The sequence below is a fragment of the Balaenoptera acutorostrata genome, chromosome 13 (genome assembly GCF_949987535.1).
Source record: "Balaenoptera acutorostrata chromosome 13, mBalAcu1.1, whole genome shotgun sequence".
NCBI classification, from domain to species: Eukaryota; Metazoa; Chordata; class Mammalia; order Artiodactyla; family Balaenopteridae; genus Balaenoptera; species Balaenoptera acutorostrata.
Genome location: NC_080076.1, coordinates 61,208,413 through 61,235,068, shown reverse-complemented (window position 1 = coordinate 61,235,068; position 26,656 = coordinate 61,208,413). Strand labels below are relative to the sequence as shown.

Here is a 26,656-nt window from a genome sequence, read left to right as displayed (position 1 = left end):
TCCATTCTTATGTTAGTAATTTTCTTATCCTTTTACGCCCCACTTCAAATTAATTAACAGGAATTGATTTGACCACTTCTTCTATACATCTGATTTTTTTTTTTTTCCTTTGGACAATCAAAAATGTCTACTGCTTCCCTAACATCTTCAGGAACTAGACTGGGCAAGAGGTGAGAGGGGTGTCATAGAGAGACGTGGTGAAGACAATTCTATCCTCAAAGGAGCCCTCTAACCCTCTTAGGAACAAAATCATTCCATCTGACTTAGGAACAAAAGCCACATAGGTTTTCTGAATCTTGGTCCCCACCTTTGTGAACTGAGGGTGTAGGGCCTTCCTCACCAAGCTGTTGAGATTCACAGCTGGCAGAAAATGTATGAGCGTTACAAGGTAAGCATTACAAGCTCTTTATGTCATGAACACAGAGGTTCAAGGTTAAAGGCCTGCAAAGTAAAATTCCTGCCATGCTCCTTCCTCCAGCAGGGAATGAGCGGGTAGCAAGTGGACGGAAGTGACTGCTAATGCATTAATGACTGACGTGTGGCAGTGACAATGAGCCACACAGATGTGTTCTGACATTAATGGAGAAATTTGCCTGTGGTCATGTACATGGCAGGAGGGGGGGGAGATCCCACCACCTCTTGCCTTGAACTTGGGTATGAAATCAAACGTCAGCCAAGATTAATTAGAAGCCTGGAGTTTCATTCTCCACTGCTGATGGGAAAAGAACATTTCCATAACGTGAGGAAACGTTTCCGTGGGACGCAAATCTGCCTGACATTGAGGGAAGGGCTGCTTCATTATGAACGCTGCTGCCACCGTGCTTGTCAGGGCAATTACTTTCCGCTCAAGTGGCTTTGCTCTTTAACACATTTTATTATCTTAACAACAAAAAAATTCTGGAAACAATAATTATTTATTATGTTAATTCTTTAGCTTTCTTCCTGAAATTTCTGTACGACCATTAAAAACTGGCTGTGCCATTGAAACAAACCAGGAGTTTATTAATACTCAGCCAATTAAGGGGAAAAAAGCAAAGTAAAAGAACGCTCCACACCAGCAATTATTAACTAAGCAGTCGGTCGGCACATGTTCCTTGCCACCAATTTTATTCCAGGAAGCATCCTATATATTTAACTGAGTAAACAACATGAAATGTATTCACATCATTACAAGGACCTAGAAAATCTGGGAGGAACGGAAGGAACCTGCTGTACATGTCTGGAAAATGTTCAGATCCAGGTGGGAGGGGAAGCCACACCCCCTGTTCACCTCTCACAAACTTGGAAAGTTCCTCCAGCATCTCTCTGCCTCCACACCGCCCCAACCCCCACAGAAGGGCTGCGAAGCACAGGGCTCCTTTATCTGCAGTTCAATCCCCGGCCCCAGCACATGTGCGCACAGACAGACACACACACACACACACACACACACACACTTCACCACCTTTGCATTTAACCCCTTTTTTATAACACACACTCCAATCTTTTAACTCCCCTATTCTAGGACCCTGTTGACTGCAAAGGTCAGGCCAATTCACCGACAGCCCCAGAGCAGGGGCTACAATAATAAGGAGCCGCTTCCCTTGCCTCTGAGATGGGAGGCTGGCAGCCACTAGCTGGGTGTGACGCTCCCCACATCAGGGGGCAGGAACGGTCCAGAGCAGGTGGCACACTGCAGCCAGCAAGGAAGGAGGGCCACAAGGCTACCCTGTGCTGGTGGCAACCAGGGCAGGGCCATCCCCATGGCATCCAGGCAGAGGAGACGGCAGACCCTGCCTAGTGGGGGAGAGGAACGCTTTGGGGGACACCCTGGGACATCCCTACAGATTTCCTGACCTGGCATGTGGCATACACGCTGAGCTGAGCTCCCCAGGAGCTGGAAAGGCAGCGTCTCATCCCCTTCTCTTTCCTTATTGTCCTATCTGCCTTATTCTCACGCTCCAAGCCCATATCCCCGGCACAGACATGATTATGTAAAACTTCTAAAATTAACGATAGCCTTTATTTTTCTATTTTCCACGTGACTCTTGAAATCTGTGGGACCATCCAATTTAAAACCACAGTGACCAGAAAAACACTCTTAGCGCAGTACTGTGGAGCTATCAAGAAAAGTCAAAATTCTGACTGCTTCTGGGTTTGAACCGTCTTCATCCTTAAGAGTACTTCAGTATCCTTTGAAAGTGCTAAAGCACACAATACAAGGAATCGATAACTTTAAATCAAACAAAAGGCTGCTAAAAAGTTTTACTTGGTTTGCATTACTGTTGCGATAATCCTGAGTAATAAACTTTCAACTTTGGGGGGAAACGTACACCGATAGTTACAGATGAGCAATGGGACACAGTCAGGATGCCCAGAGGTCAATGTTAAAGCTTCCTCATCCATCCTCCCCAAACCCACTGCTGGAAGGTGCGCTAAGCATTCTCAGGGGCCGAATCCACCCCCCTTACTTGCAGCAGAAAGTAGCTGCCGACCATGGTTTTTAAAAAGCAGTATATTTCAGTCCATTGGGGCTTTAGTTTTCAAAATAAACATGGTCCAACTCTATTTTCTGAAACCGTTTCTCTCTCTTTAAGCACAGAATACCTTTACCCTGGTATCTAAATAGAAACACACGCGACCAGAATTAAAAACCTAGTACTCTTGACATTTTGTTAGTTCTTGCTCATTTCTTTTCCCCCAAATAAAAGTAAATCCTAACAGATCTAAATAAAAAGAACAAGCTGGTTCTGGTTTTCCCTCTCTCTCTCTCTCATTAGTGGTGTTTAAACATACAGCAAGGAGGCTGTTCTATGTGCTTTAGGATCCTTCTGAACTTCCAGCAGTGGGGTTTTCACTCTGTGCTGTTTTATTTGGGCATGGGGTCAGACCCACTTGCTAGCCTGGCTCTCCCTCCCTCCGACCACTGGCATTCTGCTTCCCCAAACTCTCTGATCTAATTCTGCACAAATGCTTAATAAGGTTGTAGAGATTTAATACAATTAGGAGTGCCGCTCACAAATTAACCAATCCATTAACACTCTAGCAAAGAAACAATTCCAACAGAAAAGCCAGCCAAGTGAGGATTAGGAGACAGCTGGCTAAGGGTACAATCTGTTTTTAAAAATCACACTGCAGTGTGTTCTCACACCTACATTTATATGGTTTGTGTTTTACACGTTTTAGAGCAAGGGAAAGTGGAGGTAGATTGTGTCCTCTGAGAATTTTCCTTTTTCCCTTGTTCGGTTCCTCTCTGCTGGTTCATACTCCCCAAATCATCACACTTCTTTACTGAGTTAACTACTCATGGAATCAACTCTTACCTAACAACTATTTTAAATTACTTTCTCCCAACATAAGATGGATATATAAACACATCGAAGGAAATCTGGCAAACATAGAAGAGTTAAAAGAAAGCAAAAAACCAACAAATCCACTATCCAGAAAGAACCACTATTAATATTTTGCTTTTACTTTATACATTTCCATAGATTTTTTTAAAAAACATTTTGAATCATCTGATAAAGTTGGCATTATCCTATACACATGATTTTGCCACTAGTTTTTGTCTCACATCTCGATACTGTGATCATGTTACGTCCTTAAACATTCTTTTCTGTCATTGTTCCTAGTGGCTGTATGACATTCTCTCATAGGAATAGACCATGACTTAATCCATTCTCTATTGTTGGATATTTCCGTAGTTCCCAACTTTTCACTACTCTAAATAATGCTTTAACAAATCTGCTTTCAGGGGGTTCTCCATACATAGCCACTCATTCCCTTAGGATGGATTTTTTTCACATTTAAATAAAGTTGTCCCCCTTTTGCATCCCAATGCATCACCTTTCCACACTCCAGGGGTGCACATTCTAGAGACCTGTGCTTTAGAGGGTCATCATTCTGGAAACAACCCCTGGCCCATGGGTTGATCTCAGATAACCCACCATCTTGCCATGTTTTCCAGTCCCACTCAAAGCACATTATAAATATCCTTATGTATGAAAATTACTAAAAAAAAAAAATGACTAGCTGCTGGTGTTCTATTTTCTGAAAGCAATTCAAAGGAGAAATGTGCCTTCCTCTTAGTAAAGGGATAATATGCTTCATCATTTTCCCAAGTAGTGGGTTCACAAAAGCTTTGCTGCCTGGCTTTATAGAACTCACGGAAAACCAGAGCCCTGGCTTTCTCTAGGGCCTGAACAAACCATTTAGCCTGGGCTTCAAGATCCAGGTAGTAAGACAATTCCTACCCACATCCCACTAAAGAAACATCAGAAAGGCCACACAAAGTGGAGAGGGAAATCTCAAATAAATACAGCGCCTTGGAGACATGCAGGCCATTGGAAGGATGGCTACAGCCCCCTGTGTCTCTTGTTCCCTCCAAGCTGTGAGAATTCAACTGGAAACCACCAATTGTCCAGGAGATTTAGTTATACAATGGGAAACTAATGTTTTTGCAAGATTCTTTCATGTCAAATCAGGAGTTTATTGTTTGGTATTCATATAATTATTAATGACAGAAGCTAAAGTCCATCTAAATTACTTTTTAAATTGTAATGACCTGTTTCCATCTCAGGAGGGGGAGCTGAAGCAGAGAAACATAAAATATCTGTCTAGTCACAGACTTAGTCAAGACTTGAATGACTTACTGTAAACCCAAGTTCACCAGCTGGGTTTCTGCCTCTTCCTGTTGGGGGAGGGGTGCGGGGAGAGACAGGCTGAGCACAGAGGACTCTTAGGGCAGTGATACTGTAATTGCAGATACATGTCATTACACATTTGTCCAAACCCATAGGACGCACAACACCAAGAGGGAATCCTAATGTAAACTGTGGACTTAGGGTGATAAGGATGTGTCAGTGCAAGTTCATCAACTGTAACAAATATACCATCTGGTGGGGGATGTCGATGACGGGGAGGCCACGCATGCGTGGTGGCAGAAGCATATGGGAAATCTCTGTACCTTCCTCTTCGTGTTGCTGTGAACTCAAAACTGCTCTAAAAAATTGTCTTTTTTAAAAAATTAAGATCTCTAGCTAGAAAGATAAAGGCTACAGACCCCGAGTCATAGGGCCCAGCCCCATCATTTCCAGTGTCAGTGTACAAGTCCCAACAGAGCCACGGAGCAGGGGACTTCCCAGCTAAGGCTATGGGAAAATTAAGGCGTACACAGCGCTGACGGGGGAAAGGGCACCAACTCCCGTCCTAGCATCGGGTAGGTCCTCCTTTCCTGCCTGCCCTTTCTCAACAGATGTCACACCATACAAAAGGAAGGCACACTTTTCCAGTATAAAAACGTCCAGGGCTTCAAAGAAACAGAGCTGTAACTGTCAAGGAAGGCTTTTTTTTTTTTTTTTTTTTTTTTGGCTGTATTGGGTCTTCGTTTCTGTGCGAGGGCTTTCTCTAGCTGCGGCGAGCGGGGGCCACTCTTCATCGCGGTGCACGGGCCTCTCACTATCGCAGCCTCTCTTGTTGCGGAGCACAGGCTCCAGACGCGCAGGCTCAGTAGTTGTGGCTCACGGACCCAGTTGCTCCGCGGCATGTGGGATCTTCCCAGACCAGGGCTCGAACCCGTGTTCCCTGCATTGGCAGGCGGATTCTCAACCACTGCACCACCAGGGAAGCCCGGAAGCCTTCTTTAATGATGACTCAAACACCAGCCTCTCACTGTAGGGCTCCATGACTTTCCCTGTTGTATCCATATTTCATTTAAAGGTAAGAAAACGTACCGTACTAGAGATAGACTATTTTAGCCCTTGTGGAATGTTATAAAATCAGATATATTATAAATTTAACGACCACACATCTTCCTTCCCTTGACCATAAAGAAGTCACTTCACAGCCAAAGAACTAGTGAAACATTTTTTTAAAATGATACCAGTAAATAATAATGCAAAATAAATCAGTTTTAAATGCACTTAAATATGATTCTTTTTTAGCAAATATACTCACACTCAAGCATGATATTAGCTGGAAATAAAACAACCGTCAAACAAATAAAAATGTGGATGTTCCTGACGCTGATTCTTTTCAATATAATTGCAACACTTTCCACATTTTTCAAATTACACAGGAAAAATTCACAAATAAAAATCCTTGAGATTTAGTTTAGGATCTGTTTGCATTATACAGTAAAATAGTTAATATCCACTTTATCAAACATTTATTTATAAAGCAAGTTTTTCAATGAAAAGTCAACCCCAGCAAATATTTAATATTTTCTCTTAACAAAAACATGCTATGTTTTAGTTTGCTGCCGTGTCAATTTATTTTGAGTAGCACATACTTCTCTCTTTTACATCCATAGGAAAAACTGGATCCTGCTATCTTCAGAAATGGATGTAGTTATTTTTGAAAGTATGTCCATAATTCTTTATTCCCAGAGGTAAAACACCAGAGTTCAATACACACATTCACACGCATTTAACAGAAAAACAGCATGCTTTAACCCTAATCCTCACTTTATAATACCTCATAATTTTAGGTGACCATTATATTACATTCCTATAAATTAATGAGAAACAGTATAGATTTGCCATGGTTTTATAACTTATTACAAAATATAATTAATCCTATTAAATCTACATCATTTTAAACTTGATTAAACTGCTTTTAATAATCTGTCATATTTCTTTTTGCTGTTTTTAAATCTTTTCCTCAAAATGCAAATTAACACTTATTTGAAATTAAAAACTGTTAGACTTTTTCTGATAGAAAGTAAGGTTGATTTGAATGACAGCTTTGATGAGGACTGCTATGATAAACGGAATGGTATCATAGATATTTTCATTCACCGACTAGCCTAAATCTTCATTTCTAAAGATTAACCAAAAAACGTGTGTATGTGTATATACATAGATATTTCTTTAACATAAGATTGGGTTGGCCAAAAAAGTTCGTTCGGGTTTTTCCATAAGATGTATGGAAAAACCCGAACGAATTTTTATGGCCAACCCAATATATATGTGTATATATATATTTACATAATATATATGTATATTTAAAGCATGCATTGACTATAAAGTATATTAAAATTAATATTATTTTTGTTTTCAGAACCACTTCTGAATATTTCTATAATTCTGGTTAAATAAGCTGCCTTTAAGTTAAAAACCAACAGGTGTGATCTACTCGGTTTACCTGCCAGCAAATGAGAAGGTACAGGACTGGACAACAAGTCCTTTAGAGACTAGTTGGTTTCCAAGTTTTTGTTTTGAAAAATTTTGGGAATGAAACTAATCAAGCCATCAACTTATAAGTCATTAAGAATAATTTCTGTTGCTAGAAATTAAAATAGATAAAATTAAATTAAATAGAATTAAAATTTCACTCTTATACATATTTTTTGTTGCAGACAAGTTTGATAAGTCATCACTAAAAGACTCTCAAGTTTAAACATGTTATAATAGGATAAGAGTCTATGGAGAAATAAAATGTAAATAACAGCTCAGGAAGAAAAATCAGTCAGGTAAAATTTCTCTCAATTAAAGAAAACCTCGTTCATGTATTTTTAAATGGCCAATGGAAGTATCAAATGCCTTTGGTATTTGGATTCTCTCTCTGATGGATGCCTTTATAAGATTTTTGTAAAAGTCTTACCTTAAAATGTCAGTATTTACCATAGGGCATAAATTTCCTCCTTCTCAACTGTATAAACATATGATGCAAAATTTCAGATGTGAGCTTATCAACGTGCAAGGAAGTGTCTGATTATTTTTACCTCTGGACACACAAGTTCCACAAATCTTGGAACTTACCAGCATTGGCTCCTGGTTCAGCAAAAACAGTTAACTGGAGCAAGAGCTCATAAAGCAGGATCTAAACCTTGTTCCTGACTCCTGCCAGTTTTGCAAACCTTGTTCCTGACTCTTACCACTTTTGCAAACCTTGTTCCTGACTCTTACCACTTTTGCAAACCTTGTTCCTGACTCTTACCAGTTTTGCTGGTTATGTTACAACACTGTCTCCAGAATGAGTAAATCCACCCGTTGACTCTGTTGGGAAAGTCATCCCGAGAGCTGGGATTCTCCTCCGTTCCTTCAGCCTGTCATTCAGGGACCACTGCCCTGTCCGCCTGAAGCATCCGTCCACCCTCCTGGACTCCCAGCAAACCAATCAAAGGGATACATACAAAAAGATGCAGAGTCTTGAAATAGAAGCAGGTTACATTCATGGTGTGTGCAGGGGGATTCTGACTGTGTCGGATACAAAGAACTGGCAGGTTCTGTGGCTTGGCGGCTTCAGACTCAGGCTTTGCCCGTGCAACTTGCCTGAGCTAGGCCCCTTTGCTTAGCCTCTGAGCTTATTCCTTGGCCTGTGCAATGGGGGTCATTTAGGTGCTTATCAGTATTAAACCAGGTGATACATATAAAAAGCACTTCGAATAATGCCTAGACATTTTAAGTATTCAATAAGCATTGGCTGTCCCTTCGTTGTATTATAATCTTTTAACCCCTAAGAACTGCTGTGCCGATTAGAAATAAAACAGATAAAGCACCCACCAGTGCCTGACAGGCATGGCCGTGGTCATGCTTTCACTCACCACTTCTCTCTGTTGGGACCAACACCCTCTGTCCTGTCCTCACCCTTCAGAGGAGGAACAGGACACCAAGTAGCCTGTCACTGATAATTTCTCAACAGTAAGAGGGATGATGGTCCAGCGGGATACAGATACCTGTTCATCACTTTCTTTTAAAACCCACCTATTACAGGAGATGTAGATGGAGGAGGGAAGAAGAAAAGGAAAAAGAGAAAGCCCGGGACAGTGATACCAAGTGTGGTAATAAAGAAGAAATTATTGGTTCCTGAACGTTCCCTAACACCCCACATTTTCCTACTTGTGGCCAAATTCCCACCCCGCACAGAGACCCTTAAACACAGCAGCAAACAGGCCCCACAGCCTGGGGACAGAGGGAGAGACACCACTTCAGCCACAAAATGATCTTCCAATTTAAACACGTATGAAAAGTGGGTTCCTCTCCCCAACTCCCCAGGCCTTTTCCCTTCTGCATCTACTCTAGGTAGATGACCACCACCTCAAACACTTAATTGCTTAGGAGACATGCCATTTAAAGAGAAAAAAAGGGGCTTCCCTGGTGGCGCAGTGGTTGAGAATCTGCCTGCTAATGCAGGGGACACGGGTTCGAGCCCTGGTCTGGGAAGATCCCACATGCCGCGGAGCAACTAGGCCCGTGAGCCACAACTACTGAGCCTGCGCCTCTGGAGCCTGTGCCCTGCAACAAGAGAGGCCACGATAGAGGCCCGTGCACCGCGATGAAGAGTGGCCCCCGCTTGCCGCAACTAGAGAAAGCCCTAGCACAGAAATGAAAACCCAACATAGCAATCAATCAATCAATAAATCTTTAAAACAAAACAAAAAAAAGAACCCAAAACACTTAAAGATGATATTTGGAAGTCACTTCTCTCCCTTCCCTCTGAATATCACCTAGGAGTCCCCACAGGCCCCCTGGGGGGTCCTATCTCCACCAACACCCACCCTTGTGGGCTGGGGAGCTGCCCTCAAGGGTCTCCCTTCCTGCAGAGTCAGCTTCAAGCTCCCTGCGGGCAGCCCTCCGCCTGCCTGTGCCCCTCGAGTTTTTCTGTGGGTGCCTGTGAGCCAGCCCTCATCTTGGACACCCTTGGACCCCAAGGGCTGAGCGCAAAGCAGCCCACGAGTCCTCACCCTCGAGGCCACAGCCACTTCCTCTGGCGGAGGACCTCATCCTGCCTCAGTCCAGGCTTAGTCCTCGATAATTATTCGTTTCTGGAAAAGGATGCCCTACAAACAACTCTTGAACTATCCTCCCCACCATGGAAGATGCCTCACCCCGTGTTCGGGTTCAGTCCATAGAACTGAGGCATCAGCGATAATCCTGGCACATGAGGGCTGGTCCAGAAGAGAACAAACAGGATGCACTCAGAAAGCATCCCCAGAAGAAAAAAAATGCCAACTTAATAGCAGTTTCCCATCTATAAAGAGCAAAAGGACAACCACGTGGTGCTGGCAGCTTTTTGGTTTTCACTAAACGCCAGCCTGGGAGGGGGGGTTGCAGGCACACAGATTAGCCCCCCAGAAGGTCCTGACTCAGGCTGCAGCCCCGAGCAAGAGCCAACCCAGGGTGTGTGATGACCACAAGCGGCCAAGACTTTGCAGCTGAGAAAGCAAATGTTTAAATTATTTAATCTGATCCTCATAATTTAGGCACTCGAAGGAGTTATTATAATATCCATTTTATTCTTCTGGGACCTGAGTCACAATTAGGAGACCTGACCCAAATCACGTGCCACCTGGGGGTAGAACCAAACATCAGAATCCCAAGGTCCAGTCCTGGCTTCTCCCTCATCCCTAGCAATGGACAGACCCCCTCATTTTACCTCCAGCTGCTCAGGAATCTCCAAAATAGGTACTTCCATGTAAATTTGCATCTGTTGACAATGACAATCATTTCACAAATACTTCTGTTAAAAAAACCTAAATCCATAATTCCTTAAAAATCACTCTGTAAGATGCTAATAACCTCTTAATGTTCACTTATTCTACTTTTATTAATGCACGGTTTATTTTGGCATAGATCTCCCCAATGATGTTGCAACAAAAAAAGTGATTTAAATAAGCAAAGTACCTAACCCTTGTAAACTATTATATACCAAATAGTTCTTTCCCATGATGACTGCAATCAGACCTGACTCACTGAAGTGTTTTCAATCCTTCCAATAGGGATCTACGTGCTATCTTTGCCTTTGTCCAACCTCAAAAGTAAACGCAATTTGTTCTAAAGAAGGTGATTAACATCAATCTCCAAAGGCCTGTTCACCTCCACCTGAAGTGAAAAGTCTTAAAATAAAATCTCACTGACCTTAGTGGCATTTTGCCCGAGACCACGAACGCACACAGACAAGAGTTTTGCGAAGGTTTTTACACTTTTCACCTCAATCCGATCTCCAGATGCTAAACACAAGAAATTACAAAAATACAATTCTATCTAGAGGATTTCAAACCATGGAGAAAACAGCATTCGCCCCTCCTCTGCTTGTGAAAAATATGGATAACGTCTCTCATCCATTCATTTCGTACAAGTTACTTAGAAGCTAAGTACTTTTCCTTCTAATTTGCTATTTCAGAGGCTATAAAATAGCAGTAGCTACAGTGCACTGCTGGGTTACACCAACTTTACAATCGTCTTTAACACTAAAATGAGAAACCGTACCAAATACTTAAGCACACTTAAAAATTATGACTTGTGCTTTGGGCCCCAGAGGCTCCACAAAGAGCTGTACCCACTGTCTGTGCCACATCCTGAAATGTTGGAGTCTCAGTTCCAAAAAACCATCAAATGACAGAGCCACCATTTCACCTGACAGGACTGTTTTGGGAGGCAACGAACACGTGAAGGGCCGACACCTAGTGGCACGAAATATTCCTATTTCCTCTTCCCTTGCTCCTGAGAAGCCAGAGGACGTAGCAATAAGCTGATAAATCGGATTACAAATCGAAGAAAACCTGGGGCTTGGGGACCCACACCCTTTGGGGCTTGCAGACATAAAGGAAACACACCAGACAACGGCTCAAGGTTATCCTGTGGTCACAGGCCTCTAAGAACAGGGGCTGTGGCTCTTACAGATGGCGTGCTGTGTTCTCCACAGGGTGACCAAGGGGGAAGACAGCATCGCTCTCCACAGATGCAGAAACCAGCCTCAGAGAAGCCACGTGACTGTCCCGCTGATGAATGACACAGCCAGGATGAGAACTCAGGTTTAAGCAAGCTCTAATCACCTCCAGAATACACCCAGAGACACAGCAGTTTGTAAAAGTTTCTTTGTATACCATCCATTAACATATGCGATCTTTGAAGCCAACCTCTGAATCAGAACATCCCAGAATGACCCTCTTTACAGATAAGGAACTGGGTTCACTGAGTTCAACAGCTTCCCCTCGGAGGACAGCAAGTGGCCGGTGGGCCCTTGAACGCAGGTCTTGCAATTCTATACTCCCTTTTTTCATGTGCCAATGATTTCCCAACTGTGTTCTGCAAAGCAGAGGCCATCTCGGGACGCAGGCCCTGGGGCCTGTCAGAGCCCTGTGTAGGGCCCCATTCTCCCCTTGTCCTTGTGTCCACCCTTCACAATGTGGCCCTGCCGCCCCGCACACCAAGGGCAAGGCCTATTTCCCCACCCTAGATTCCAGACTGGCCGTGTGACTGGCTGTGACCAGAAGGATGAGGCAGAGGTGACAATGTGCCCTCGCCAAGCGTAAGCCAAGAGGCCTTGGCAACCCTCTGCCCTCTCTTTGGAAACTCTCCCTGCTGGGGGGGTGGAGGACCACGTGAAGGGGAGCCCAGCCGAGGCCAATCCTAGACCAGCCTGCAGCCAGCCAACCCCAAAATATCAGCAGATGCCCAGCCAAGGTCAGCTGAGTAGAGACGTATACAGAAAGCATACAATCCCAGTTTAGATCAGCAGACACACGTCCCCTCCACAGAACAGGCTAAACAGTAGATGGCTGTTGTTTAAGCCACCAAGCCTGGGGGCATCTGTTACTGGGCAGTAGCTCATCAGATATCTGGTTTTCCAATTTGGAGAGTCATTTTTTAAACCTGCCCACATCAAATTTTGTTTAACCAAAAGATTTTTTTTTTTTTAACCAAAAGATTTTTATGCTTTTCTACCTATGTAAGATTTTGCTTAACCAAAAGGTTTTGATGCTTTAAAAAATAAGTTGGGGAACTATTGAACTCGGCTATCATACCCTCCCTGACGTCTTCCCACACCCGTGTTCTACACTGTTAATTAGCTGAGACCGTGTTCCTGGTGTCACTAGGACGTAAAAGAAGTGCACATACACAAAAGTTGCGTTCGGAATGCTCAGATGCTAAGACTTGGAACTCATTTATTTTCTGCCATCACCACCACCCAGCTCCAAAAGAGTCAATGCACTGATCATGATATGTAAAACACAGCATGATAAAGGGGCATGCGGTAAGACAAGTGAACAGGGGGTACTAAGACTCAGGCCCAGAAAAGGAGGCAGAATTAAGGTTCTCTTGCAGAGATCGTGGCTCTCGGTGTTTGGCGGCTTTAGGCCCAGGCAGCAGCCACTCTCTCCAGCTGGTAACAGAGCCTGAGTTTCCGTGGAGAAGCCTCAGTTTCCGTACTCTTGTTCCCTGTGGCTCCTGAGGGCGGACCCCACGCCCGGCCCAGTGGGCGGGCCAAGCAGGGCACGAGGTTAAAGTGGAGACAGGTGATGTGAGCTGACTCTACAAGCCCCGCGGCAGGAGTGGTCTGTACGGCTCGGGGGAGGGAATTTCTCTTTCCACTGGGCTTGGAGCTGGAGGACTCAGCTCAGGAGACTCAGAACTCTCCTGGCTGCCTTGAGCCACTAGGACCAGCTGGGCCACCCATAGCCTTCTCTGTTGCAAGAGCCCACAAATCCCCTGTTTGATGAAGTCCAGTTTGACTGAGGTTTTCTGTTCAAAAAAGTTCTAACTACTACAGCACACATATGTGAATCTGGCATCCTAACAGCCCACGTAAAGAGGAAAACGTGATGAGTTAATACAATTCGCTGTGTCCACAAGAAGGAAGATCACAAGGAAACTCAAACTTTTTCCTGGAACTGTGACCCCGAAGGAAGCTCCCCAGAAGGTCATTATAAAGATTCTACATCACATAATAAAACATCACCCAGCATCTTTCTAACAGATCCGACACTCCATTTGAAATGCCTTTGCACAGAGCACACCTCAGTACAGGTGGATGGCATCAAATCAAGGCATAAATCAGGAAAAGGCAACCTGCATCTGTGCGCACGGGGAGGGGAGGAGAGAGAGAATACAGTGCATGCACCCCGTGTTCAGGGAACCTGGCTTTGTTAGGAATGGAGACCGCTTTACCTCCCAAAGCTCCCACCAAAGACTTCAGCCAAGCTTTGACTAGCTAGTGGGCAGCGGTAGGTTTGAGAATATCATAGCCTCTCAGCATGGTACCCAGCACACAATGAATGCCCAATATATAGTTATCACTTATTACTATCAATTCTAAGCCCCTGAAATAAGGCTTATCTATGTTGCCAAGATTTAAGCAGAAAAGCCCAGCCTAAACATCCTTGTTGCTGCAGAGCCTTTGGTGGCAGCTGTGGGTGGCAGCTACATCCCCAAGAATGGAGGGAAAGAGTAGGCTTCATCTGTGCACATCTGAGCAGAGGCAGCCGATGGCAAACGTGGGAAGCGCCTAAAATCCTTCCAACATCCCTGCTACACCCACTTCCTGTTAACAAGCACCTTCCTGCTGCATCAGGCGCCGTCTCAGATTGGACCCGCTGCTCTAGACATTTCTCTCATCCTCATCTATCAAAAATGACCCAAGGATCCAGGTCTCATTCCCTTACACTGTTCTACCTGACAAACTAACGTGAACTCAGGTGACAATCCTCAGACTCTATTTGGAGAGACCCTACAGATCCTTGAATCAAACGTCTTCATTTTACGAGGGAGAAATCTGACATCTAAGGATATTAACTTATTGAGGTGATAGCGAGTTGGGGATGTCATATTTAAGATGACTTAATGAGCCACCGCTCCCAGAGATGTCATTTCAACAAGCACCTTTCTTCCTTGGTCAAAAATAATGAGCTGGTGGAAACTTCAAGTGCTGTAACAGACGGGGATGCCCATTTTGAGGTTAGCAAGTCTTTTAGGAACGACTACAATAAAAATGCCATGCTTTTGGCCCCTGCTTATGGGGCCCCTAAGACTGATTCTTCTACAGTGTCCATGTTTCAATGAATGTCAGATAGAAATAAGTGCTGGAAAATTACCTCCCCAATGTCATCATGTCTTGTTATCTTCTCTGAATGAGTCATCTCAAAATTCGGATCACAGCTGCAAATCTAAAAATCTAAAATGATCTGTGTTCTGATTCTCTGAAATATCTTTATTCTTTTATTATACCCTAAAAATTCCAGATGGATGTCACATTTACTGGAGGTCACCAAGTTGAAAGACGGGTACAAAGTGGCTTACTTTCTATAAAATACCGTGTTTTGTAATTCATTTTCTCTTCTGACACCAGAAAGCCTCTGCTTCTTAAGAGAAATACTCTCTAGTCAATTATAGTGTGGTACATGAAACTTTACATAATCATCCTCAGATGCTTTCTTAACACTAGTCAGAAAAGATGTGATAAATTCTCCAAAGGGCAGGGTCTCTGAGTCATTGCTAACGTCCTGCCAGTACGCTTTCAACTTTAACGAGCATCAAGATCATCGGAGGGGGCTTCCCTGGTGGCGCAGCGGTTAAGAATCCACCTGCCAATGCAGGGGACATGGGTTCGAGCCCTGGTCCGCGAAGATCCCACATGCCGCGGAGCAACTAAGCCCGCGTGCCACAACTACTGAGCCTGTGCTCTAGAGCCCGTGAGCCTCAACTACTGAAGCCCACACGCCTAGAACCCGTGCTCCGCAACAAGAGAAGCCACCGCAATGAGAAGCCTGCGCACCGCAACGAGGAGTAGCCCCCGCTCGCCGCAACTAAAGAAAGCCCGTGCGCAGCAACAAAGACCCAACTCAGCCAAAACTAAATTAATTAATTAATTAATTAATTTTTTTTAAAAAAGATCATCGGAGGTGTTTCCTTACCAGTTTCTGTGGCCCCGTTCCAGAGATTGTGACTCAGTACTTCTGTGGGACCAGAAATCTGCATTTATAAGAAGAGCTTCGGGTGATTCCAATGCAGGTGTCCAACACTGCCTTCCAGCACTAAGCAGTGCTGGCTTTTCACGGTGCCAATTCTGAGGGGGTCATTTTGTAATTTTCAAGGGTTTTTTTTTTTCTTTTAAAACATAAGGTTGGCCATATATTTATAACATAAATATGTGTATAAGCACATCTACATACACATCACCCATAGAGCCCCCAGGCAACTCAAATAACAAAGCCTTGGACCCAGAAAGGGGGTCTGTGAGTTTGAACCATATGACATTGTCAACATTCAAGCCTTTCTGACATAAAAACAGGGAGTTCGTGTGGTTACACCTACAAGGGGCAATGGCAGAGCCGACTGGTCCCCTCTTTTCCTCATGAGGTCTCCTAACCTCGCGGCATTGGTCCACTTGTTTAGTCTTTAGGATACTCCTGCAAGGTATTTTTTCCAGAAAAGAAAACTAAGCCTCAGAAAAATCCAACAGCATGTCCAAGACCACATGGCTGTTCAGTGGCGGAAACAGAATTTGAAATCAGGAACACCTGATGTGCTGGGGCACCTCTGCCCTTCTTTCCTCCCCCAGGGGCCCCAGAGCTGACATCAGGCCACAACACCCTCCAGTTATCCAAGTCCCACTGTGATGGCCGGACCCCCGCTCCAAACCTTCCGAGGTCGATAACCCAGGCCTCTCAGCAAGCTCCCCACAGGGGCTAGAAACAAAGGGAGAGGCTCTCTAAAAAGCCACACGAACAGGATGAAATGGTAACTGACAAACAGAGAAAACAGGGCAAGAGCCCCCATAACATACACACAGGACGTATGCCAACGGATGTCAATCGTGGAGATTTCACACCACGTTCCTAGGCCTAGGTGTCAAAAGTCAGGGAAGTGGAGAACAGATCACAAGATTGTTGTCAAAGCAGCCTCATTTTATTAAGTTTCATCACCTGAGAATATGCCACAGCGAATGAAGAAGGAATGAGAGCCTGCCTGCGTACCAAACGTGAGCGGATGGAAAGGTGCAGGCTGAGCTCCGAGCAGGTGCAATTAATTTCATTCTATATCAGAAATAAAAACAGGAGATGATACACACTATTGCCTGTCATGGAAACTTCTTACTGGTGATACATGTTTCTTTTAACACACCAGTAACTAAAATCGAATGCCCCTAGAGTAGAAACATGGTCAATCTACCACATAGTAAATTTCTTTTTTTTTTAGAGATCAGTATTATACCAAAATTCTACTTTATGGCAATAACTGATTTATAAATTTTTATTATACATGATAAAATTATAGGCTCACTTTTGCACACTTAATTAACAAAAGGTAACTGCTTTCCTTTAAATTTAGCGACTGAATCTCTACGCACCTATAAATTGCTAAGGGTGTCAAGCACCGAACCCACAACCTGGGCCTACTGTTAAGATGATTACAAATGCTTTAAAAAAAAAAATCAAACTTGATAGAAAGATTAAAAAAACAGCAGTAAGCAGAAGTAATTTGATTTTTTTCTTCCCTAAGGGAACTTTATTCATTTATTCATTCCTTCAACAAATATTTATTAACTTTATTAATTTACTATGTGATTACTACATGCTAAACACTGTTCAGTAACTTGATTTTATACATTATGAGTATTTATTTTAAAAGAAATGCTTTAGACTTTATAGTTTTGTATCTAGAGAGAATATCACAATGAGCCAACTTCAAGCATGTGGTCATGACATGATTTAAAATATCTCAAACTACACCAACTGAGAAGAGAGATCAAATAGAACCCATCGAGACTGGACTGCAGGAAGGGTGTGTTCCAGCCCCCTCACCCATGCTCAGAAGCCCACCCGAGACCCTGTTCTGATTCCACCACTGGAACCGGGGAGAAGTACCGGGCCTCTGACATCCACAGTAACCCAAACGAAAACATATTCTTTTCACTGTCTGAAATAAACCTGCTTTCTGCATACTGAATAGGAAAGAGATGAAAGTGAGCATTCACCCATCTGAAGAAAACCAATGCTCTATAAGTGTTTCTGCTCTGTGCCCCATACAAAGCAGAAGCTTTGCTTCTGCTTAGGCTGTTGTTTTTTTTTTTTTTTTTTTTTTTGGCTATGTTGGGTCTTCGTTTCCATGCAAGGGCTTTCTCTAGCTGCGGCAAGCGGGGGCCACTCTTCATCGCGGTGCGCGGGCCTCTCACTATCGCGGCCTCTCTTGTTGCGGAGCACAGGCTCCAGACGCGCAGGCTCGGTAGTTGTGGCTCACGGGCCTAGGTGCTCCGCGGCATGTGGGATCTTCCCAGACCAGGACTCGAACCCGTGTCCCCTGCATTGGCAGGCAGATTCTCAACCACTGCGCCACCAGGGAAGTCCTAGGCTGTTGTATTTTTAAATAAATCATTCTGTTAAACACTAGCCTCCTCCTCCAAGGGAAGGTCTAAAAACTTCCCCGTTTTGACAAGTCTCTGACAACTTAACTCCCATCCGCTCTCGGCTGCAGGTCCTGGATCACTGACCACCACAGTTTCCCTCCCCTGGAGCCCCAGCCTGAAGGGAAGTGATGCAGCCTTGCATCAGATCCTCCACCCTCCCTCTGCCTCCAACTCGGGGCCCAAACCTTCTGCTTCACAGAAAAAGTTTTTAACGACTCAGGAGTCTTCTCAGTTTTAAGCAGAAAAATGGACTGAATACAGATGTCCATGCAAATCTCAATGACTTCCTGAATTATATACGTGAACCGGCGATGCTGGAGAAGGCATCTCCTGCAGATGTAAGCACGGTACCCCCGTTCCTCGTGAACACATCACACACACCTGCTTGTGGCCACTCCTCTGGTCAATTACCGAAAGGCCTGATGGTGAAGGCACCAGAGGTTACCACGAACTCTTAGGTAGTTGCCAGATATCCTACTTCTCCAAGTCCTACTGCTATACACAGAATAGCAGCCATTTATGAAACAGCCAAAAAAAGAAGAAATCACGGCAGAGTCTAAAGCTGTCTTGAGGTCAGTGTTGAGAAGTGCGACTAATGCAGCAACTTCCACTAAAGAATTTCTTTTGATGTGAATGAGTTACAAGCAGCTGAAGGCCCATCAAGAGCGTGCCTTCCTTCAGCTGTAAGTAGATGCATCCGGGAAGCCTTGGGGGTGAGGCTGGGCCTTCCCCCCAGTGCAGGCAGGTGGGTTTAGGGATGCAGCTACATCTGGTGATGGGCTGCGGATGGCAGCCGGAGGAGCAGGGAGCTAGAGGCCTGCCTGCCACGTGGAAAGCCCTCCACCTGCCACTGATTCTCTGAAAGTCTGGTGACAATGTTTTTAAGATAAATCTGTTAAATGACATCACAATAGATTTTGTTTACTTGCAGCATTCAATGACAGAGAGTCAGGGATTGTCTTTTGTGGATAACAGAGAAACGAGGCTCTATCTTAGGAGATACATTAAAGTACGTTATCAGTACTTTAAAGAGATATATATTGAAAAGCTTTTCTTTTCTGTTTGGAAGTGAAGTTCATTTCCAGAGGCAAAGTGTCACATTCCCATATTAAAATTCCAAATTTTATGCAAATTTCTCATTCTCGCCTAAGAAAGTCCTTGCTTCTTTCCATTTCAGTAGAATTTGAAACTTTTAATAATTGGACAACTTTCCAAAGTACCATTAGCTACATCTTTCCGATCTTTGCCCATTACCACCCCCAATGCCTCCCCAACCCCCTAAAGGGGTCTTCTCAACAGTAAGTGCTCAATAAATACGCACTTGAATTAAAAGCATCATTTTAATAGGTGCACTGGGCTACGCCCTTCTTACAACAAGCCAACAAATATCTTCGAAACACAGTATCAACCCAGAGAAATTTCCAGTGGCTAATCGTGACTGCAAGATTTAATTAAAACTTTACACTGTGGTAAGTAAAATTAGAGGAGCCTTTTTTTCATTTTCGTTTCACAACTGGCTGGATCCAGTATCTTCCCCAGATAAGACCATTATTTGAAACGTCACGCTGGCGGTTTCCCCTAACAGGCTGAGAGTCACAGCACCATCCCAGCGGCCTGTTCATAACTTGGGCCATGCTGATGGGGGGGCAGGGGTGTTCACAAGTGCATGGACGTGAGTTATAGTTTCATCCCTGGGTCCTTTCAGCTCTTGTCAAGGGAGGCTGAAAATGCAGAAGGAGGATGCCAGGCCTTTTAGAACTCACACTCTGTCTGGCATCCCAAGCTCCCGGAGGGCTGGTTCTAGCACCTACTGCTGCCCCCACCCCCAGCTCCACCCAGGACTTTCTGATTCTGTCCACCTGGCGGGGGGGGGGGGGAGTGGGGGGCAGGAGTCTGCCTGTCTACAAGTTCCTGACTGATGCTGAGGCTGCTAATCCAAGAACAACACTTTAAAAACTGTTCTTTTGGAACAACGTTTCTCGAAAGATGGCCAGGATCACCTGGGGATGCTGTGGGACCCTCCAGGGGCCTTGGACATCACAGCCACCATGCCGGCCATGAGACCAAGTTGGGAAGGACCACTCCCGGTGACCCTCAAGCACGCTTGGTTTTGAGCAGCACAGGTATACACATAGCTCACCAGCAGCACAGGCTGAACGCACCCCACGCCCTCCCCCAGGCCACCTAAAGCCACCAACGTGTAGGACTGTCACCTGCTCTCCCTGCCCGTTTGTCACTCTTTTGATCCTCCTCCCTGAACTCTCCATACGTTTCACCCTTAACAGCAAAGAGAGGGGAGGAGCGGCGACCCTGCCTGCCGGGATCTGCAGACCTGTGTTCTTACGGGTGAGCACACACAGCCCTTCCCTTCTCAGGCCTGTGTTCTTCTTTCGTTCTCCTCTCCCACGTTCCCACCCGTTTATCAGGCTCTGGCCTTGCCAGCCGCCCCCGCTGGATGGCGGGGGGGGACCACAGGCTACCAAGGGTAATGACGAGCAGGTGGGTTCCTGCTCCCCACCACCAGCCCTACCTACTGATTTTCGGAGCAACAGTATAAACGCAGGCTTTCTGATGACTAAACGCTAAACCACGGCAGGATCGTAGGAACTGGAGAAGCAGCAGCCTCTTCTGATGGGAGGTTTATGCGCCTTTGCACCTTCTTTAAACTTTTCATTAGTGAGTTTGAAAAACATTAGTAATGAAACCTTCTCTCACTTACAAAATAAGCTTATTAATAGGTTGTGGTCATAAAGATAAGGCCCTGGAGAAAAGTTCATGGGAAAGTTGGTTTTCAAAGAGAAGAATCCTAGAATTACAAAGCATGATAGACACCACCTTAAAAAAAAAATGTTATGCTGTTGAAAAAGTATGTAACTACTTATTAAAATGCCTGACCCCTAACTAAAAACTGTCTTAGGATATTTAGATAATACACGCTTATTCGAGAAAACTAAAACAAAAACTGAGAGAAAACAATGCTTAATCCAAAACAGTGCCTCTACTGAAACAGATATGTACAGCCTATCAATTCCTGGAATGTATTACAATTGTTATAAAACTATGACAATTTCCAATAAAGCCATCAACTTTTATCGAATTGTCACAGAAGTACCTAAATTCTAAAACCTGCTTTTCCCAAAGCTAAAGGCTGTGCTTGAGACTCAGGTGGGGTTCATATCATGTGAAGACATAATTCAGATTACTTGTTCATTTAGAATTACTCAAATTACATACACATGTATCTACATATCAATATATGTAAGTAACTTCTCTACTGAAAATCTGTAAAATAACCCTTTGAAAACATCAGAGACTAAAACCTGTGATTTTTCCAGATCAGAACAATTGATTAAGCTCAAGCAATACTTCTTTACATCCACATAACCACATAACACTAAAAACGTTAAAGTGATTTCTTGGCATATTTCTATCATGCGCCCTGATTTAAACTTGAAATCTTTTCATCACGTCCATTATCAATCTCATTAAAGCACCATAAAAATATAAAATGTCATGACTCTAGTTATCTGAAAAAGAAAAAATAAATCAAACTGCTAAACAAATCTATTCACACTCTTTGTAAAGGGTACTGTACAATCTTCTATTTTGAAATAATTTTCAACTTATTGTAAAAACAGTACAAAGATTTCAAGTACATGTTTTGCCCGCCTTCGCCTAGTGTTGACATCTGACTTAATCAGAGTCGAATTATCCAAAACTAAGAAACTAAATATTGGTACAGTTCTAACTCAACTACAGACTCCATTCAGATTTTGGCTGTTTTCCCACAAATGTACTTAAAAGAGTACTTTAAAAAAGAAATTTCTCAAGAAGTTTCAAATTCACAAGATTATACTAAGGTTTTATCTATTCCAAATACTGCAGTAGAAGCAAAGGACCAATCTGTTTGCATTTCTACTTCTGCAAACCAAGGCTTGCTTACCAGACCTTACCATATCAGTCTCATTATTATATAAAACCAAACACTTCCTTGCATAGGATATATTACGACTTGGCTTTTGAGAAAATGGGTCAAAGAGGAATGACTTCCCAGCTATGTGGCTTCTCAATCTGGAAAAGAGAATTTCAAGCAGAAGCAAGAATGATTTCACTTTCTTCCTAGCTTCTTACTTATATATCTTTTTACAGAAGTTATGTTGAATGATCATTCAAAGCCTAGATAGAAGGCAGAAAGTGAGCCTCCAATACTTTGCCTAACAAGTTAGAAATTGTAAACATGGAAAGTGATGTTTAAAATGGAATGTTTATATATACTAAATAAAAGTCCTCCTGGACAAAAAACCTAATTCTTTTCTTTTTTCTTCTAATATGTTTAGCACTCTATTTCTGATATCTGGCATTCAAATTATGTGTAGTACCTTCCAGAAATGATTAATCAACAGTCACATCAATTCTGAATGCATTCCAAAAGAGTATATGAGGATGCAGAGGGGAAATAGCAAAGAGTCTTGTGTATAAATCTTGGTTACACACACACACACACACACAAACCTCCACTGATTACATAAAACCTCCTGATCCAGTCCATTGGGTGCCCTAAGAAGAATCGGTGATGAAAATGTTAATTTCAAAAGAAGGGCCGGTGCAAGCCAGTCTCACAATCTCTCCTCTCCCCCCCTTCTATGTCAGCCAGTTCGCATACAATTTGAATGTTTGCAAATAATCAGAAGTCACATCACTAATTTATTCAACAAACAGTGAATGTAAGTGCTTTATGGAAACCAAGAAGGAAAAATAACTGCCTTTGCCCTCAAGCCGCTTACTATCAAGCTCCTCTGTCTCTAAAAGGATCCCCATGTCAGGGGACAGCAGCCAAGTATTTCAACGTCCAGAAGACTCGTAAAGAGAAATAAGTGTCAGTGTCACTCATAACATCAGAATTAACTTTCCCAACATACAAAGAAAAAAACAATAGACTTTTCCAAAGCATTAAGTGCTTCCCACATGTTCTACCTAAAACCCAAAGTGGAGAGAAAAAGCATAATGCACTGCAGTTTATCTGATCCTTGCACACACCAATTTTGCCAACTTCAATTTTTTTTAATTTCATCGTTGCTAAGCATTCTCTCTGGGATACTGCCCTTCATTTCCTCTTAACCCTCTAACACACTAGGATAACTCTGGCTTCCAAATGAAAAGGAAGCACAGTTCAATCAGTGGTATGATAACAAAAAAACAGAATGACATATTTCCTCTGAAAGAAAAATCTGGCTAAAATTGAGTTTAAAAAAAAAGTCTTTTGGTTTGTCTATTAATTTACATAAGCATTAACGAGGACACAGGTCAGTACTACATAGGCTTAAGTCCCTTTTAATGATGAGAAACCGATCATTTAAATAAGCTACATAAATATTTCTTTCCACCCCCTTGCCCACAACTTGAAAATCCATCCAAATGCTTTCTGACACAGCTTAACTTGAAACAAATCCCAGGCAGGGAGCTATGGATTCTTAATAAAGAGAAAACCATCAACTAAGGCCCTCATCCTTGGCTTCTAACACTAATGAGTTACAAGGCTCTATAACTGGCGAGTCTACTCCATAATTCACTAATAAGAAAGAACGCAGGCCAATATCTACATCAAGTTTATAGCGGACAGCAGTGGATCAATTTGTTAAATCCTCCGGCGCACGTGCAATTACCAGACAGTTAAGGACATATTAAACTTGGGAAAAGGGTATTTCTCTATTGAAGTTGACAGCACAGAGCGAGCAGCCAACTCCACGCTCAGCTTCCTGGCGGCGGCCAACTGTGGTCAAGGGTCCTTGGGCTCAGGGACGACTGGGGCACGGCCTCTACGCCTGCGTGTCCCTCGGGCTCCGGGAAAGTAAAGATGTACGTTTCCACAAATCTGACAGAGGCAAACGTTTGAAACGTTTTAAAATATGCGCTTTACCGTCAGTGAAAATGTCCTTCATGAAATATAAAAAACAAACAAAAAGTTCAACTTATTCATTCCTCCCGAATAAATATAGAAACCTATTTTGCAACCCAAGTTCAAGGCCAAATAGCAGGCTTTTTATTAAAAGAAAAAACAAGCCCAGTGCCACCATTCTACGTGGACCTTAATGAAACTGACACACACGAGAAAGAAAGTGTGCTAGTGTGCAGGTGTGCAAGCGCCGGCTGTCCATCCACGTGTGTGTTCCAGGTTAACACCGTGCGGGGTTCGCGCCCCTCCTGACCCCCGACTCCCGGCCACGCGTCCTCCGGCAAGGAGCTCTCCGAGCTCAGACCGCCCGCGCGCAGCAGGCACCTCCCCGCCACTCCTTTTCCTCCCTACCGGGCACCGCGGGCCGCGAGGCGGGCTGACCGATGCCCCCGGCCGAGCGTTCCGCGGGGCCGAGAGTGCGGAGGGGGAGCCCGGGGGGCACAGCCACGGCGGCCCAGGGTCTGCGGGCCGGCCACTCCCTCCAGGCCGCCGGTCCTCCCTTCGGGACCGACGAGGACGCCGCCTCGGCTCTCCCGGGCAGCCGCGCAGCCACCGGGACGAGCCGGGGTCAAGGCCGCCGCTAGCCGGGCGGCGGGGGGAGGACCGACGATCGCCGCCGCCGCCGGAGCCACTGACTGGTCGCGCGATCGCGCGGGCGCAGCGGGCACGGCGACCCGGCCCGGCCGCCGCTCGCCATGGGAAGGACCGCGCAGCGCCCACGCCCGGCGGCCGGCGGCTGCAACTCCCAACTTCAGGCAAAGTTTTCTGCTGTTGCTCTCGGAACCGACCCGGGACTCCGAGTGGCGCCGTCCGCCCCGACACGCGCCCAGGCCGCGGAGGGGCGGGGGCCGAGACGGGGGCTAGGCTCCGGGGCCAGCGCCGGGACTCGTCCGCTCGGCCCTCCGGAGCGCTAGGTGCCCGCCCTCCCCGCCGGCCCCGCGCCCGCGCCGGGGACGGGCAGACGCGGTGCCCGGCCCGCCGCGCCCCCTGCCCGGCCCTGCCGTTCGCCGCTGGGGCTCTTCCACAGGGAGCTGCCCACGTCCCGGGCCCCCTCCGGCCCGCGCTCCCCAGGCCCCGGCAGGCGCAACCCCGCTTACCTGAAAACGTGTCCCCCGCCGCAGTTAGCAAAAGTCCGGTCAAAGTCGCCAGGCAAGTCCCAAGTCTCCCCATGGTGCTGAGTGCGCGCCGGGCCGCTCCCGGCGGCGCTGGGTGGGCGCGAGGGCGGAGGGCGGCCGGGAGCTTTGCCTCCAAGGCGGCAAGAAGAGGAGGGTGAACAGCCAAAACCAGAGCCAGACGCCCAAAGTGCTAACAGTTGCAGAAGTCCCAACTCCGGCGGCTCCCGGGGCCGGGGGCGAGGGTCCTGGGTCCTCCCGCCCTATCGCCGGCCCCGCTCGGAGCTGAGCCGCTGCGAGACGGAGCGGAGGGCGCGCCCGTGGAGCCAAAATCCGCCCTCCGTGCCGGCGGCTGCGCTGGCCGCCGCTCTCCTTCCCCGGCTCGGGACCCGCGCCTCTGGCGCCGCGGTGGCCAGGGCCGGGGCCGTGGCCGCGCGCGTCCCGCCCGCCGCCTCTGCGCCGCCAGGCGAGCCAGCCCCCGGGCGGCGGCGCGCCGATGGCCGAGCCCGCGCCGGCTGCAAGCGGGGCTCCTGCTCCCCGACTGACTGGCGGTGCCCCGCAGGCCGGCTGAAGGGAGCGCCCACGTCACGGCCGCCCGCGCCGCCTCGGCCCGCTAGAGGGCGTGAGCGCCCGGCCCCGCCGGCCCGCGCCCGGCGCTCGGCAGCCGCGGCGCCTCGGGGGGAGCCGGGCGGGGGGTGGCCGCGGGGGCGGCGTCACCGCGCGGAGAGCGGCGGCCGGGCGGTGCCACCCGCTCCCTCCCGCCCCGCCGCAGCTTTGGTTTCGCGGCCGGTTTCCGGGAGGGTGACCGCGCAGGGGCCGCGCCAGGACCAGAAGTTTGTCTCGGGTCACGGGCCGCCGGGAGTTGGCGAGCGCGGCGGGCGGGACAGCGGCCTGCGGCCCCGCGGGCGGGCGGGCGAGGCGGCTCCGATCCAGGCGCCGGACGGCAGTGTCGGCGGGCAGGGCCGGAGGCACCGGGAGTCGCGGCGCCCGCGCTCCCCGGCGGCTGCGGTCCAGGCGAGCCGGCAGATCCCGGGGCTGCGAGGATCTGCGGCTTCTCCGCGCCGCGGGCGCCGCGAAGTTGGCTAGCTGCGGCCGCGGGCACCGAGACCCCGCAGTGCGCTGGCAGCCCTGCGGGACACCCGCGCTCCTGCCCCCGGGACCTCGCACCCTCTGAGCAGGACACGCTCGGCCGCTTCATTGCGTCCCAGCCGTCCCGGGTGGGCCCGAGCGAGCCGCGGGCCATGCACGGAAGGCGGCGGTCACACGGACCTACGTATACTGTGATTTCTGTGTCTGGTGCAAAGTGTTGGGAAACGCGGGAGGAGGCGTGGGTAATGAATCAAATGATGTCTTGAAATATATAATTTACCATTTGGGGTGTGGAATGCCTATTTCATTAAGTGGATAAAATAGCTTCCAATGCTTCAGTAAAGAGGTTCAGTTTGTAAAATTGAAAAAAAAAAAAAGGCAGGGTGAGGGGGGAATC

At 46.3% G+C, this 26,656-nt stretch overlaps 1 protein-coding gene across 1 annotated transcript in view; it reads right to left on the bottom strand.

The window, feature by feature from the left end:
* Positions 1-25,720, bottom strand: part of PTPRM (protein tyrosine phosphatase receptor type M) — a 763,379-nt gene extending 737,659 nt beyond the window's left edge. The window contains exon 1 of the mRNA XM_057526667.1: positions 25,156-25,720. Coding sequence (XP_057382650.1) covers positions 25,156-25,228 — 73 coding nt within the window. The 5' untranslated portion in view covers positions 25,229-25,720. The remainder of the gene's footprint in view (positions 1-25,155) is intronic.
* Positions 25,721-26,656: the final 936 nt, after the last annotated feature.